The 15,130-nt window shown below is 37.2% G+C and overlaps 2 protein-coding genes across 5 annotated transcripts in view; both read left to right on the top strand.

Annotated features, from left to right (window-relative positions):
* trpm2 (transient receptor potential cation channel, subfamily M, member 2) overlaps positions 1–5,082 on the top strand; it is a 31,095-nt gene extending 26,013 nt beyond the window's left edge. Inside the window, exons 27-34 of the mRNA XM_027150906.2 lie at positions 164–318; positions 415–467; positions 595–624; positions 740–826; positions 1,133–1,202; positions 1,754–1,861; positions 2,732–2,866; positions 3,858–5,082. Coding sequence (XP_027006707.2) covers positions 164–318; positions 415–467; positions 595–624; positions 740–826; positions 1,133–1,202; positions 1,754–1,861; positions 2,732–2,866; positions 3,858–3,974 — 755 coding nt within the window. The 3' untranslated portion in view covers positions 3,975–5,082. The remainder of the gene's footprint in view (positions 1–163; positions 319–414; positions 468–594; positions 625–739; positions 827–1,132; positions 1,203–1,753; positions 1,862–2,731; positions 2,867–3,857) is intronic.
* Positions 5,083–6,417: 1,335 nt separating this feature from the next.
* Positions 6,418–15,130, top strand: part of si:ch211-45c16.2 (mitogen-activated protein kinase kinase kinase 13) — a 42,230-nt gene continuing 33,517 nt past the window's right edge. Inside the window, exon 1 of one of the 4 annotated variants that reach the window (XM_027150912.2) lies at positions 6,418–6,639. The gene's annotated coding sequence lies outside the window, so the exon portion shown is untranslated. Of the gene's footprint in view, positions 6,871–15,130 lie in introns of all 4 variants that reach the window. The other 3 variants (XM_027150910.2, XM_027150909.2, XM_027150913.2) reach the window with 3 other exon arrangements.

Below are 15,130 nucleotides of genomic sequence, written 5' to 3'. Positions count from 1 at the left end.
TACATTCTTTACTGATTATATTACTCTTTGAAAACACACAAAACACACATTTTTGTGAACTATACTTAATGTTCAAGCTTCTTCATGTCTGATTTAGTTTGAATATCACTCGAGAGTCATGAAGGGAGCAGATTTGTAAAGCTTCCCATCCTTGCCCTTTCAGCCACTGTCATTATGAAAACTGACAACGACCCTTCAGAATCAACTGAGCCTGAAGAAGAATGGGAGAAAACTCATCACATCTATGCTCGGCAGCTTTATTACCCCGGCAGCACTGTTAAACGCTTCCCTGTTCCTGAGGAGAAAGTACCTTGGGAGGTACCTAAGCATAAATTTACCTGCATGACAACATCAATAAGCATATTATTAGCATCAGTATATATTTGTAGAAATCATAAAAATGTTCTGTTATAGGTGGAATTCTCTATTTATGCTCCAGAAATTTACAATCAAGAGAATATGCAAGAGTAAGTCCTTATATCCTCTAGGTTCAACCCTGAAAGAAACAGTCACTCTCATATGATATTGTACCGTATATTTCATATTGGCAAACATTTTAATTGTTTTTACAAATGTTTTTAATGCACCAAACAGATCGGACATTGTAACTTTAGAAATATACAGGTACGCCGTTCTTACCATGTTAAATTAACACCACAATATGTAAACTTTTAAGTCTTAAACTTCATTTAATTCAACAAAAAAAAAAAAATCTTGAATCGAATTTTTGAATTTCCAGGAACCCTGAAGGACGGACAGGATTAAAGGGAAAGGGGGCTTTTAAAAGTCTTGGGCCAAATTATATTATCGAGTCAGTTATCACAAGGTAAAACAGTTGCATTAACTTCTGCCAAGTTTATGCCAATCTCCTTAACAGTCTCCAGGAAGCAGCAGTTCTTCAGGAGTGTTGTGCATTCTTTAACATAGCAAACCTTTCCTGTCTGCTTAAACTTGTTTCTTATAACCTTTTACATCAACAAGGCATTGCTTTGCTACAGAACTGCTGCACACTGGATTAGTGTTCCCAAATTTTGATTATGATAAGATTATAATCTTGAAATATTAGTTCATAGAGCGTGTATGAGTGTTGGAGTTTGGAGGATTGCACAGTAAATCATGTTGTTTTCTTTAGAAAAAAGGGCTCACAACTGGAGTTTCTTACTGTGTGGGATGAGACAGCAGAGCACTGGACATTACCAAGGGTGAGAAAATATCCATTTCTGAAGGTCACTTTTACCAGATATACTGTAACTCATCTGCTAATTACAAGGCAATTTATTATTGGCTGAATTTGACATATTAGAAGACAAAATTGCAAACAATAATATGACTGTATGTTTTTCTAGATCTTGTGTTTGTACTTCTGCTACATTCTGCAAACTCTCTATATATATACACATTTACTTTAGTATATATGACTTCTTTTATATCTTACTCTTAAATGTATATTAAATAAATTGATGAAAATACCTACCTTTATGTTTATGTGCTTATTTTGCAGATAATTTTGAATTATTTTAGCACTTTAGTATTTTAAACATTTTAATATCAATTAAAATCTAAAAATACCTAAAAGTAATTTCAAATGTTAACCTTTTCAACATAGTCATTTTCATTCATAATTTATTTCTAATGGATTCTTTAAAACAACAACAAAAAAAAGATGAATCCTCATTTTATCACTGAAAGTTATGTACAGTAATAATGTCTGTAGGCGTTGGTGTGTAAATAATAAATGCTGTGTGTCTTCTAGAGTCCTGTGCAGCCTGGAAAGTTCTTACCTGAGAGATTAGAAACAACACTTGGAAAGAATCTATGGCAGAAGGTTGAAGCCAAAATAAAATCAGGAAGCCACACTGAAGTGAGTGTTATACTGTATAAATGCGCCATTTCATGTTTATATTCACCACAAGCAATTAACACAAATCAGTCCAGATGTAGAATTACTGAAATTTTATGGTAAATGTATCTGCATTAATATTGCCTCTAAGAGTGGGTAGGTTGTGGGTTCGAAACCTAGGTCCACCAAGCTGCAACTGGTAGATCTTTGAGCAAGGTCCTTAACCCTCAGTTGCTCAGTTGTCTAAAATAAGATGAAAAAAAAATTATTTGCTCTGGATAAGGGCATCTGTTAAATGCTATAAATGTAATGTAAATGAAATCAGGATACACATGATAGACCCTCACCATCTACTTTATTAGGAAAGCCTGTACACCCACTCATTTATCCAATCAGCCAATCATGTGGTCGGCAACACAATCATTTTGTTGAATAATTTTGATTAATTGCAGGCTCCTCCAAATATTGCAGAGTTTGCTTTAATTCATTCATTCATCATGCATTCATTTCTGCAAACACAACATTGTGAAATCCCGGATATCAACCTTTCCATAGGCCGTATGTTTGATACCACTGATCACTGATAGTATAATATATTTGTAAGTGAAGATACTACATAAATTATACCACATGTTGCCATCTTCAGCATTGTGGATGACCCCATGTACCCCTCACACAAACCTTTTACCCTCCTGCTATCTGGAAAAATGTATTCTTTATTTGAGTGTACAACTGCATTCTAAGATAAAAATATTATTTTGTTATTAAACTAAACTATCTAAAGTAACTAAACTAAAGAATACATTTGTTAACCCATCATTTTGAAATTGATGAATTACTAAAATGCATAATTTTCCTTTATTTATGAAGTATGTTTGATGTTTGTTTTAGGTCTATAAAGGTTACGTAGACGACAGCAAGAACACTGATAATGCCTGGGTGGAAAGCACTGTAATAACAGTTCACCTTGAAGATAATTGGCGTCTGATGACTAGCGAAGGCGATGGCGGTGCTGGGGTTGGTGAGGTAGGGATCTTTTATTTTATTTCCGCTATATTGCCTCATCAAAAAAATGTATTGTCACTTACGTATAGAATGTTGAAGAGTTGTCTGTACAGTATATAGCCTATACTATACAATGACATTCTCTGATTCTCGTGTGTATTTAAATGCATATGATACACAAACACTGCAAATAAATGCTAAAAAAGGGCTTGACAAACATTGTGTGAGCGAAAAAGCAGGTAAGTACACCAGACAGTAAAAAATCATGTATTCATTTTCATATCCATTAGTTAATCATGGGTTTGGACACACCTGCTCATAGAACACCTTTCTTTCTGTTTAGAATTTTCTTCTATGTATAATATAATTGTATAAAACTAAATCATTGCTTGCCCTACTTTACATGCGTTTATGCAATTATCTTATAGTAGACGGCATTTTGTTGATATGTACCAGTATTATCTATCTATCTATCTATCTATCTATCTATCTATCTATCTATCTATCTATCTATCTATCTATCTATCTATCTATCTATCTATCTATCTATCTATCTGTCTGTCTGTCTGTCTGTCTGTCATTATGAAAAAGTATACAAAATACAAAAATACAAAAAGTATACAAATACAAAAGTATGAGTGTGTGTGTGTGTGTGTAATGTACAAACTTAAGGAGTAAGGAATAATGAGTTGAGTAAAGTACTGAATTAAGATGGAATTTACATATGTACATGAGATATTTACAATATTATATGTATATAATAATCTTGGGTAGGCAGGGGTGCCAAATTCTATTCAAATATATTTATTAAATTCAGTGTAACTGATTTTTCTTGGGGGGGCACGGTGGCTTAATGGGTAGCACGTTCGCCTCACATCTCCAGGGTAGGGATTCTTGATAGGCACAGGCTCCCTGTGACCTGAGAAGTTCGGATAAGCAGTAGAAAGTGAGAGTGAGTGATTTTTCTTGACTAGAAATGTATATAGAAAATAATGTTTTCCTCTATCTTTAGTCTCTCAGCAGCACTAAGAAGCTTCAATGGCAGGAGGTGAGCAGCAAAGCACCTGTGTATCCACACCAAAAAGAAGCTCTCTGTACCATCGCCCAATCAAACAACATTAAGTTTTAATGTTGAGAAACTTTTGACTCTCAGGAAAATGGACAAGCACTAATGTTTTATGCTCCAAAATGTGTATCTTTTGTTGGGATTTGGTAGAACCAAATCAGAACATATACACTTGCATAACATGAGTTATGCAGCTGTTTGCACATCTGCTCATGAACTAAGCATTCACTCATACATCATTAATACAACAATACTATTTAAATCAAAGAAAGCTTATTCATAATCACTCTTATCTTCAAATGCACAAAATAATATCCGAAGCAGTATAATAAACGTGAATAAATAAAAATCTAAAATGTGGCAGGTGAAGTAGGAGAGCAATACAAGTATTTAAACTCCCATTAAATTATAATAACTAGTATACTCAATACAGCAGAATTAGTTGCTTCGAAATTATGAGAGATGACAAATATTTAAGAAGTTTACATAGCATGAAATTTTGCAGCATTACTGGGAATTATAGAAATTTTTGAGCTCAGTTCACCGTTTTGAGTGCAACTGTCTTTGCTCTATTGTGTTTTATTTCCAATAACAAGAAACTGGTTTTGTGTACAGACTTGTGACATCCTCCAGTTAATGTCATGTGTTCATTAGCCATAAGTATCCACTGCACCATTGTCTTAACACTCACAGAAGCAGGAACCAAACTGTGTATTTATTCTTCAGTTGATCAGGTTGAAGTTTATTCTCATCTGGATCCTAAGAAGAAATAAGATCTTCACTGAGCTTTAATGGAGTGAAACCATTGTTGCAAATTATTTTGGTGCTGATAGGCTGGAAAAACAGAGACACTCATTAAACTCACTGATTTAGTTTCTAGGAGGGAAAATTAGACATTGAGCTAGACAGAGTTGCATAGCAACACTGCATTTTCTTTTCCTCATTATAGGCTCTACAATAGCAGTTTTAAAACAGTTTTATTCAACATGTTAGATGATCATTAAATGAAAAGTGAATGTTACTGCTGAGTACAAAAACATTTTGTACTACTTATCATTATGATCGTGATGTAATCAGACATGAATGCAACAATATGCAATCCCCAGAGTATCTACTTAAAGTTATCTGAACTTAGCAAGATCTATATGAACATGTGGAATCTAATTGAAAAGTGTGCAAATAAAACATTTTCAAAAAAAAAAAATACTTTGGTGTTGCTTCCTTTTTGTTATAGTTTCATTATAGTTTGTAATAAAAAAATAGTTTTGCTTGAATTCCAACAATTTGACTGGCTCCTAATCATAATGTATGTGAATATCAAATTTGGATGTCCGGTGTTTAATTAACGTCTGTGTTGTTCAACTGATGTTTAATTAGCATTAATGTTTAATAGTATCTATTCAGAACAACGTACAATCAGCTGAAGGAGCAGCGACCGAATCAAAACATCGATCAAATTTCAGACAATGATTTATCTTTTATAGAAGAAATGCTAGAAAAGTAAACTGATCATAAGCAAGTTAGGAGGCTGATATAGGAAAAGAACAGCAAACCTGTGCATCATTGGCATGACCTAAGCTCAGTGATTTACATAAAGGAAAATTAAGTGTGAAATTCATGAGTGACTCCAGTAGTAATGGTGTAAAAAGTCCCTGGGCTTTTTTTATTATTATTATTTCAATTCAGTTTTACTTATGTAACACTTTCAACAATGTCACAAGCCGGTTTTACAGAATATTGAGATTGCTAATGAGCAAGTCTCTGGTGAAAGTGCCACAGAAAAACTCCCTGAGAGGACATGAGTCAGTAAAAAAAAAAAAAAAAGTCTAGTTCTAAGCAGATCTAGGTCTAAGTCTAAGGGGCTAAGTCTATAATATCCAGGTGAGATTATCTTCTTAAGGAAGGGTGAGATTTGGGCATAAATTGTGTTTTCAGTAAGTGCAGAGGAAATATTAATTATTATCATTATTATTATTATTATTATTAGTAGTAGTAGTAGTAGTAGTAGTAGTAGTAGTAGTATAATAATAAAATAATAATAATAATAATAATAATAATAATAATAATAATAATAATTATTATTATTATTATTATTATTATTATTATTATTATTATTATTATTATTATTATTATTATCCCTGTGCCTGCGTCTACTGATTGGTCAGAAATATTCTAAGACACGCCCCCTGTTTCTGCCAATTTACAGGTGTCAAAGAAAAGTGAAATTAATTAAATTAAAATATTCATGAGAGAATCTCATTTCTTGCATGTACAAAAATATATATTTTTATTTTTTATATTAAGATCATTTTTATACCTAAAGGGTAGAAATTGCGTAAACATATCATAGACGCACAATATCGAGATATATATTTTTTTCTTCTAAAATGAACGGTTTTATGTCAAACACTTGGACGTGTCCTAAATCGCTTCTGTTTGCTTTTGTAGTGCACTTTATAGGGCGTGTAAAGTCGGTATGTTTTGCTATATGTAGCTCGCGCGTGTAGGAAGTGAGGTAGCATTCGGTTACGCATCCAGTCGTCGCCCTCGCGCAAGGTTACAGGTGTATTAACGTCAGGAGAGAAGGAAAAAAAAAACAAGGAAGTGACGTAGGCGCTCACGAGACTCGGAATCAGATTAAACCGTCGGATAACCGTCAAAAATACGAGCTGCTTTTTTCAGACGACGGGAGAAGAGGAGGAGGAGGTGGAGGAGAAGGAATTAACCGGTATGAGCACGTTTTGTGTCTGTGGACCTCGTTTTAATCCTTCTGCCTCTCGGTTTGATGTTGTTCTTGTCCAGGTTTTGCATCCAAACACCGGGAGACGTGGAGCTGTGACGTTTTACACGTTTTTTTTCTCCTTTCTAAACGACACGTATGGACGTTTTAGACGTTTTTATCACGATAAGATTGGCGTGTTTGCTCGTTGATGTGAATTTCCTCGGATGCGAGTGTCAGGTTGGTGGATATTCACGTACCGTGTGTGTGATCGCAGGTGTTGTCTGATATGTGACGGGAAATATCGCGATATCTGGAGCACGATATGTGTCACGGTTTGGTGTTAGGAAACGTATCGAACACGGGGAAGATACACGTTTATATATTGCTGTGAATGAATGAATGAATGAATAAATAAAGGTACAATGCAGTTGCTATTGAAAAAGTTCAATGTGCTTTTTGTTGCTTGTTAATTTAATGGGGGTTTTATTTGCCTTCGTAACTAATGATACAGCAACACCACATGTAAATATATCACAATAACACTGTCTCTTGTATTGGTGTCATGTGTTTTGTTTATTTTTTGTAAATTTATTTTTTCCCCCAATTCACAGCTTCAGGTTCAATCCTAAAACTGTAGTTAGTGTGTGCTGTTTCCTCTCTGTCTGCCTGCCTCACTGTAGCTCTCTATCTCCCTCTCCGTCTCTTTCTCTTTCGGTCTCTCTGTGTGTGTGTGTGTGTGTTTTTGTGTGTATGTGTGTGTGTGTGTGTGTGTGTGTGTGTGTGTGTGTGTGTGTGTGTGTGTGAGAACCTGAGTTTCATTTCTTTTCTCTATGTTTTCTGTGGCTTTCCAATATGTTGGTATGTCGAGTGGTGACTCGAAACTGCCCCTAAGTGTAAACTGTGTGTGTGTGTGAGAGAGAGAGAGAGAGAGAGAGAGAGAGAGAGAGAGAGAGAGAGAGAGATTGTGCAGAGGTTCACCCCTGGCTTGGAACTGGTTGTATTCCTGTCTCATACACAGTAATCCTGCCTCCAGGTCCATCGCCAACTCGGTTCCCCTTCTCTGCTGCAGCCCTCACCTGGATAAATCAGTTTCTTAAGAAGACTCTTGAAGAGATGGTGGTGGTGAACCTCTAGTATTCATTTGTGTCCAGTTGAACTTCAGCTGTAGGGCTTTTTCTTTGCTCAGCGATTTGGTTATCTTCCCTACTATCAGATAGATTTCCTTTAGGAGCAGCTGCACAAAATAGCACTTCATGACTCCATGTTTATTGTGTTGTCCTGCTGATGTGGCGCAGCCTCTATGATCATAACCTGCGTAGTCAGCAGCTGCTGGGACCCACTTTCAATATCGTATGCGCTGTACTCTTGCAACTTTAAATATCTCATAAATATACCGGATATATGTTCTCCAGATGACTTTGAGAAGGTGCATTGCATTTTAATAAGATATTTATAACCCTAGGAGCTCTGTATAATAACCACTTTGAAAGTCCTGGAACTGGGGGGTGGTTGTTGTTGTTGTTGTTGTTATTATTATTATTATTATTATTATTATTATTATTGTTCTCTCTTTTATTGCCTCATTTTAGCAGCTTGTCATATAATATATGTTCCCTTTAACAATAGTCTTTTGAATGAGAAGTCTGGAGAATGTATTTGTGTTTGTGATCTTTTCAGCAGAAGCACAATTAGATAATCCTAGTTTTAAAAAAAGAGTCTTTCAGGAATGTTTTATCATCATGCTGTGAAAGCAAATGAAATTATGTAAAAATTATTGTTCAGTGAAATATTGTGATCCAGAACTCAGATTCTATCCAGTTCCAAATAAAACCGGGAAACATCCACCTTTTAAGTCGTGTTCATTTTAAGGTTTTGTTATTATGGGCTGAATAAAACCACACTTCTCCTCCAACACAACGTCGCCCAATTTCCTGGGAACTATGGGTCTTTTGTGTCAGCTATGTGAACAATAGTCATGGGTCAGTTGCAGTTGTGTGGGGAAAGTACTGTGTTTGTGAGGTTGGAAGTCGGTTGTGATAGACACAGCTAGAGTTTGTCTGGCTTATTGAGTTAGCAGTTACTGCCATGTGTTCAGTAAAGGTTGCTAATAACTGATAACTGATATGGGCTGATAACATCAGTGATAACCGCAAGGTCATTTCCACACTACCACTGTGTATTCAGTGGGCTTATCTGTTTGCATATTTGCATCAGACCTCCAGGGTTAGTGTGTTGAATCCTGCTTCAATGCTGTGCATGTAGACTTCACCCTGTGCTTCAGGTTTTCTCTAGGTATTCCAGTTATGTGCGGACGGCTGTGCGAGATCCCTGGGATAAGCTCCAGGTTCCCTGTGACCATATGTAGGATAAGCAGTACAGAAAGTGGATGGTTGGATGGCTCAGTCGGCTGCGTGTGTCATGTATTTCATCTCCACCACAGCAGATACTCTGGTTTCTGCACTGATTCACAGTTTTATTTTTTGTTTTTAGAGAGAGTGAGGCAGTTACAGACACAGGGAGAAAGAAAGAAACACTTTGTAATAGCTTTGTGAGAGACAGCGAGAGGGTGAAAGAGATGGATTTAGTGAGCGAGCGTGAGATTACAAAGGAAGACTAGTTTTCAGCTTAGTTTTTAACCACCAATGTAATAACAAGTGTAATTAGAGAGAGAGAGAGAGCAAAGGAGACCAACACAGTTTTTTTCTTTCTTTTTGCCCTAGGGTTTTTAACCACTAGCATGTTTCTAATTATAACGAGAATGAGAGATGGTGACAGGGAGGTGGGAATGTGATTCTTTTTCTTTTTACATTTTTTAACCACCAGCGTGTTTCAAATTATAATAATGAAAGAAAGCGATGGAGAGAATGAGGAAGAGAGAAAGGGGCAGGCAGACACAGACAGACAGACAGACAGACAGGCAGTGTTAACATGAGGGGGAAAGACAGACATGTCGTATGATCCTTTTTGTTAGCGACTGGAATATTTCTAATAACAATACTTGAAATTGGAGAAAGAGACAGACACACACAGAGACAGACAGAGGGAATGACTGAGAGAGACATACACAGGGAGAGAGAGACACACACACACACACACACACTTTCAGCATTTCTGTGTTCACATGAATATGCATCTGATTTATTACGTAATGACTGTTTCATGCACTTCAGCGTCTTTTGTAAACGGGGCATGTAACAAGCTGCGTGAACGCTGACCTGATGTCCAGGAGCAGCTCGACTCTGGAAAGAAATGTGCTCTTCAAATATTATAAGATTTGTGCTCGGACACAGAGAACACGAACAGGGATAACCATTCTGTTTTATGGACTGATCTCCCCCTAGAGAGACACCATCAGTCCTGTGTTTATCTCTTTCACCGTCTGCTGCCTTACTTTTCTCTATTTCTCAAGTTATCTATTTGTCCTGGTTTGTTGATTAAAAGCCATCCTCAACGTGATTTTTAACCTATTTTTCTGTAACGGGAAGTAGAAACGTCTCAGCACAGGGTCGCGTATTCCTCCGCGATGCATTGTTCAGCACCAGAGTTTTGTTTTTGTTTTTTCTTCGTTTTTTTTTCCTTTTCTTTTGAATGTGTACATTTGTGTTTGATGTTCCCCGTCAGCCTGAGAGGAAACACAGACTTTAAATTTCTATTATAATATGAAAATAGTATATTTTTGCATATGCATTGTGTGTGCGGAGTGGCGTTGCATTGTTAACGTACTTCATATTTGTGTGCTTCCCTACCCCTCTGTGTCTTTGTCCCTGTGTGTCTCACTTCCCCTCCTCCCCCACTATTACTTCTCACTCTCCATGGGCTACATCTTTTTTCTTTTCTTTTTTTTCCTTTTTTTTCCCTTTTTTCCCTCCCCCTGCTGAGTGACATTTCGGTAATGATGCTGTCTCTCTCCTCTTCTCCCCAGGGTCAGGGCTGTGTAAAGTTTCTCAGAGCTTCCACCTGAAACAAATCTGCTCATACGATTTCTACAGACTCCAATCTTCACCAAATGACACCGCCGTCCCAAATGACTTACCAGACATTATGCAATATGTAATCTAGCATTTGTGTATGACTTTTAAAAGGGTAATATAGTCTCAAATCACAGTCTTTTTTTTTTTTTTTTTTTTTTACCAGATGTTTGACCGTTGTTGACGAACGACAAATAACATTTAATGCTATCAGCTATTAGCTTTAACAGAATACAGTGAATTTTAAAATGTTGAAAAATAAATCCAAGCTTATTTAAAAGCCATTTGTAAAATGTCTTGTCCGACGGCATATTGTCCACCATCCAGCTTCAGCGTCCGGTAGCCCCGCCCCTCTTCCATTATGTAAGCAAAGCTGCGAGTGTCGAGCGCATGAAATGTTCAACATTCCCACACTTTTATGTATTTTTTTTTTTTTTTTTTTTTTTGAATAACTGCATGATCCGGGTTCTTGAAGCGCACTTGTCCTTGTTGGGATTTTTGGTACGAGGACACAGTTTACACTATTTATACCACAAAATAGTATAGAATAGGGAGTAAGTATGTACGTTTTGGGATGTGCCTTCAGCATCTGCTGTTTAGCAAGTGGTTCATACTCCATCTAAACAAACGTTCACCTGACTACAGTCAAGTAAAAAGGGTTAGGAGCGTAGAGTTGGGTAGCATAAGCTCTAGCCAGATGTTTGTTGGGTTAAGCTTGGAAACTCATTAGGGTTGATTATACCCTTTTCACCCAGATTTGAGTAGCGGCTCAGACATGCCAGAAAAGAGCCTCTGTATGCAGCCTGTAACATTTGTATTTATTTATGATTTTATTTTTTATTTATTAAGAAAATTTCATACAATTTATTACATCATAAGATAGAACAGCCAGTCATGTTTCAGTATGCGATTATGCCTTCTGCTATTATACCAGTTGATGGGCGGGTTAAACTCTTCCTTTTTTTTTTTTTTTCCTAAAATTTTCCTCTTCCTTTTTTTTTCTGTTGTGTAATTGTGAAACCAGCATGACAACCTGTTAAGATACACATCTATTTTGGTGGCTGGCGGGTATGCTCCTGTATTTTTATGTTCACACCATGTGTAGATGTGTATGTCGGTGTTCTGGGCTGTTTAGATGCCCTGTCTACATGCGTGTGCTCTCCTGCACTGGTGTTTAGATGATACTGCAGAGGCTGTAGCGTTCGTCACGGGTCAGCGTGCTGCTATAATTACTCCTGCCTTCAGCTTCTCGTAGGGTGTGTTTTTTTTAAAAAGGAAAAAAGGGAGAGGCTTTCCTGTCTTTCTCTTTCCACCTCTACTGTAATTTCCTTTTTCTTTCATTAGCATTCATTCCATCTATGTCTTTGTCTGATCTTATGTTTTACAAAAAGGACACGTCACGTCTACTCCTTTTTCAAAGGCATGGTCAGATTTTTTAGATAGATCTCCAGTCTGATTTTCTTCTGCACTAAACACAGTCCTTCCTCGTCCCCGTCGTCCCTGCTGTGCTGTGAATTGCTCCATGTAGGTGAATTGTTCCTTCTCCTGGTGCATACTCTTAATCAGCTGCTGACTCAGAGGTTGGACTTGCGATTGGATTGCAGACCCTCTGGCATTGGACATGCACTCTCCTGAGGACTGATTATAACCTACTTACATAACTGGCAGTGTGAGTGGTATGTCCACTTTGTGCGTGTCTAACGAAGGAGTACTGCCCGTGTCAAAGCACTGATGAACGACGGAGGACTTGATTACACCTGCTCTCTGCTGTATCGTACACCTCTGAGTATGTGATTGATTAGTGCGTGACAGCCATAGTCCGTAGGGCCTGGAACCCTACCGCCTTAACTAGGTCGTCCAAAAAAATAATAATTCCGCTGCACAAAAGGCCGTCAAGTGCATCTCGGAGAATAGCACGGACACGCTTCACACTGCCGAAACGAGAGAAAGACGTGGTCCGTCACTGTCTGGAGGATAACTAGCCAGTTGATAAAACGCATGTCTGTGAGAACTGTAAGTGGACTTATGTTTTGGGTTTATTTAAGCCTCTTATTGTATTAGTCTATAGTTCTTGCAATTTTAAAGTGAGTTAGCTGGTGATTTTGTGGTTTGAGTTCTTCACCTGCTAGCTAGGTTGCACGTGCCTGTTTTTAATAATTGTTAAACATAGTACAGAGTCTGTGGTCTATCTCTCACAAAGAAGCCCAACCCCCCGGCCCAACCCTACTGCCTTAACTAAAAATAATTTTCTGCGGGAAACCCTGCACTTGTACAGTCAATCCATGACTTATGGACTCATGAAATTTATCCAGTTCTTAGAAGTTTGGTTATCAGCTGATCTCTGATCCATGATCCACTCAGGTCAGTCCACTCAGTTATTTGTAATTGTTTTGGCCAAAGATCTGTGAAGGGTTTTTTTTTTGTTGTTTGTTTTTTTAAGAATTTGCTGTGCAAGTTACAAAACTACTTCACTTGGTGAAATTGCAAGTACAGGATTCTTTTTTTAAACTCCTACCAGTAAAGGCACATGTAATTACCTTCTATGATGGCTGCCCTCATGTACGGTGCACGTGAACCAAAGAGGGCTTTCGGCTGAGCGTGTGTTATGATGTCACACGATGGCTTATTTATTTTTATTTCTCTGAATGCTGAATTAAGCGCCACTCACACTGCATGCTGGTCGATTTAACACGTTAACTACTATGCAAGAAGTGCATCAGATTTGAAAATATTTACGATCAAATCCGATTCAGTTCCATGGTTTGAAGCCAGTGCTGACCATGCTCTCAGTATGCCTGAGAAAAGCAACAGAGATTTTTCATCAGTTTGGCTTGATGAGTTTATTTATTTGTTTGTTTGTGTTTGTGTTTTTGTGTCCCCACATCCACTCATCACATCTGCTACTTAATCATCTGTTATGTCAGATAAGACTGGCGTGTCTTTATACAGATCTTTTATAAAAGTCATAAAGTGCTATAATATATTGTGATATTGATTTATTTATATGAGCACATCAACTAACCTTGAGTACATTTTCCGTAACTTTAATGTATTGCAAAGCAAAATTGTCCCTATTCTGGTTTTGTGCTATTAATTCATCAGGCAAGAGAGCTGTCAAGGGGGGTGTGTGTGTGTGTGTGTGTGTGTGTGTGTGTGCACATGCAAGGGACACAGGAGCTGTCGGTACCTATGTTCCTATCTTGCTGAAATAGTAATGAGTGTGTAACAGATCTGGCACCTGGCTGTCTCTCTTTCAGCCAGCGACTGCAGCCTGAAGTGAGAGAGACTGCTTTTTAGCCATACCTGGCTTTGACCACCTTTACTTCCAAATAAAAGCTACGTGACGTATTTGATTTCTGTGGCGTTAAGAGATTACTTTTTTCGAGAGTTGTTTAGGTGGATTAGATGCAGCTTTTGAGGACATGGCCTGGAGCGTAAAGTGTGTAATAAACCGAAACAAGTTGGAAAGTCCCTGACTCATCGAAACAGCTACACAATAGGCTGTATGTTAGGTTGAGCGTACCTTGTGAACAAAAAAAGCTAACAATGAAATGCAAGTATCTTTGTTTTTATTTATCTATTTGAAAGAATACACTGAAAATAAAAAGCATTAACCCGATCCTTTTCAAAATCCTGAAAAATATTAATCGTAGCTGAGAATCAAACCCACAACAACCCCAAACAGACAAATGACCACTGCACTAATCATGCAACGAAATCGTCCTCATGAGTAATATTTTTATGTAAACTTAACAGCATTGATATTTAATCATGTATTCTGTTTCTTCTTATTACTTCTTGCTGATGGTGTGTTTGGATCGAAAGATCTATGGAATCCTTGTGTGTGTGTGTGTGTGTGTGTGTGTGTGTGTGTGTGTGTGTGTGTGTGTGTGTGTGTGTGTGTGTGTGTGGGTTTTAATTCCGTGGTTTAATCACCAGTCACTGTACTACGAAGATCTGACACATGGTTGCCAGATATGTGGACGGCACAACCAACATTCCACTTGCCACTTCTATTTTCAGTTGTATATCCACAAATATTTGTGTGTGTAATAGTAGTTTCACCAGACACACCCACATATATTCAGTTGTGTGTGTGTGAGGAACTATTAACCTTAAAATGTATATATTTTTCCTAAAGTGATTTAAAAAATAATGCAAAGCTAAGAATGCAGCTTGTACAAAACTGCAGCTTTCACACACACACACATCATTTACTGCAAATATAATTATTTATCCAAACACTGTTACGCTTTAAAGGACAACTAAATCCTTTTATTGTTGCTATCATAGTAAAACTGATCCTGGGTATGGACTTTGGTTGCACATCTGATTAAACGTATTTTATCTAGCTGGATTATTTACTTGCTTTTTTTTAATGCTCTTTGTTCTTTGCTCATACGATCGAAAACAGCAGCTGACAAATTATAGCCAACAGACTTCCTGGTTATTAAAATTCCTGGTTCACTAGCTCCCAAGTATGCATTTAATTAGCATATCAAAACAATTAGGCGTCTCTGCGACACATG

Source organism: Tachysurus fulvidraco, chromosome 6, assembly GCF_022655615.1.
Source record: "Tachysurus fulvidraco isolate hzauxx_2018 chromosome 6, HZAU_PFXX_2.0, whole genome shotgun sequence".
NCBI lineage: Eukaryota > Metazoa > Chordata > Actinopteri > Siluriformes > Bagridae > Tachysurus > Tachysurus fulvidraco.
The sequence above is the reverse complement of the archived record's forward strand: the minus strand, read 5'-3'. Positions and strand labels throughout refer to the sequence as shown.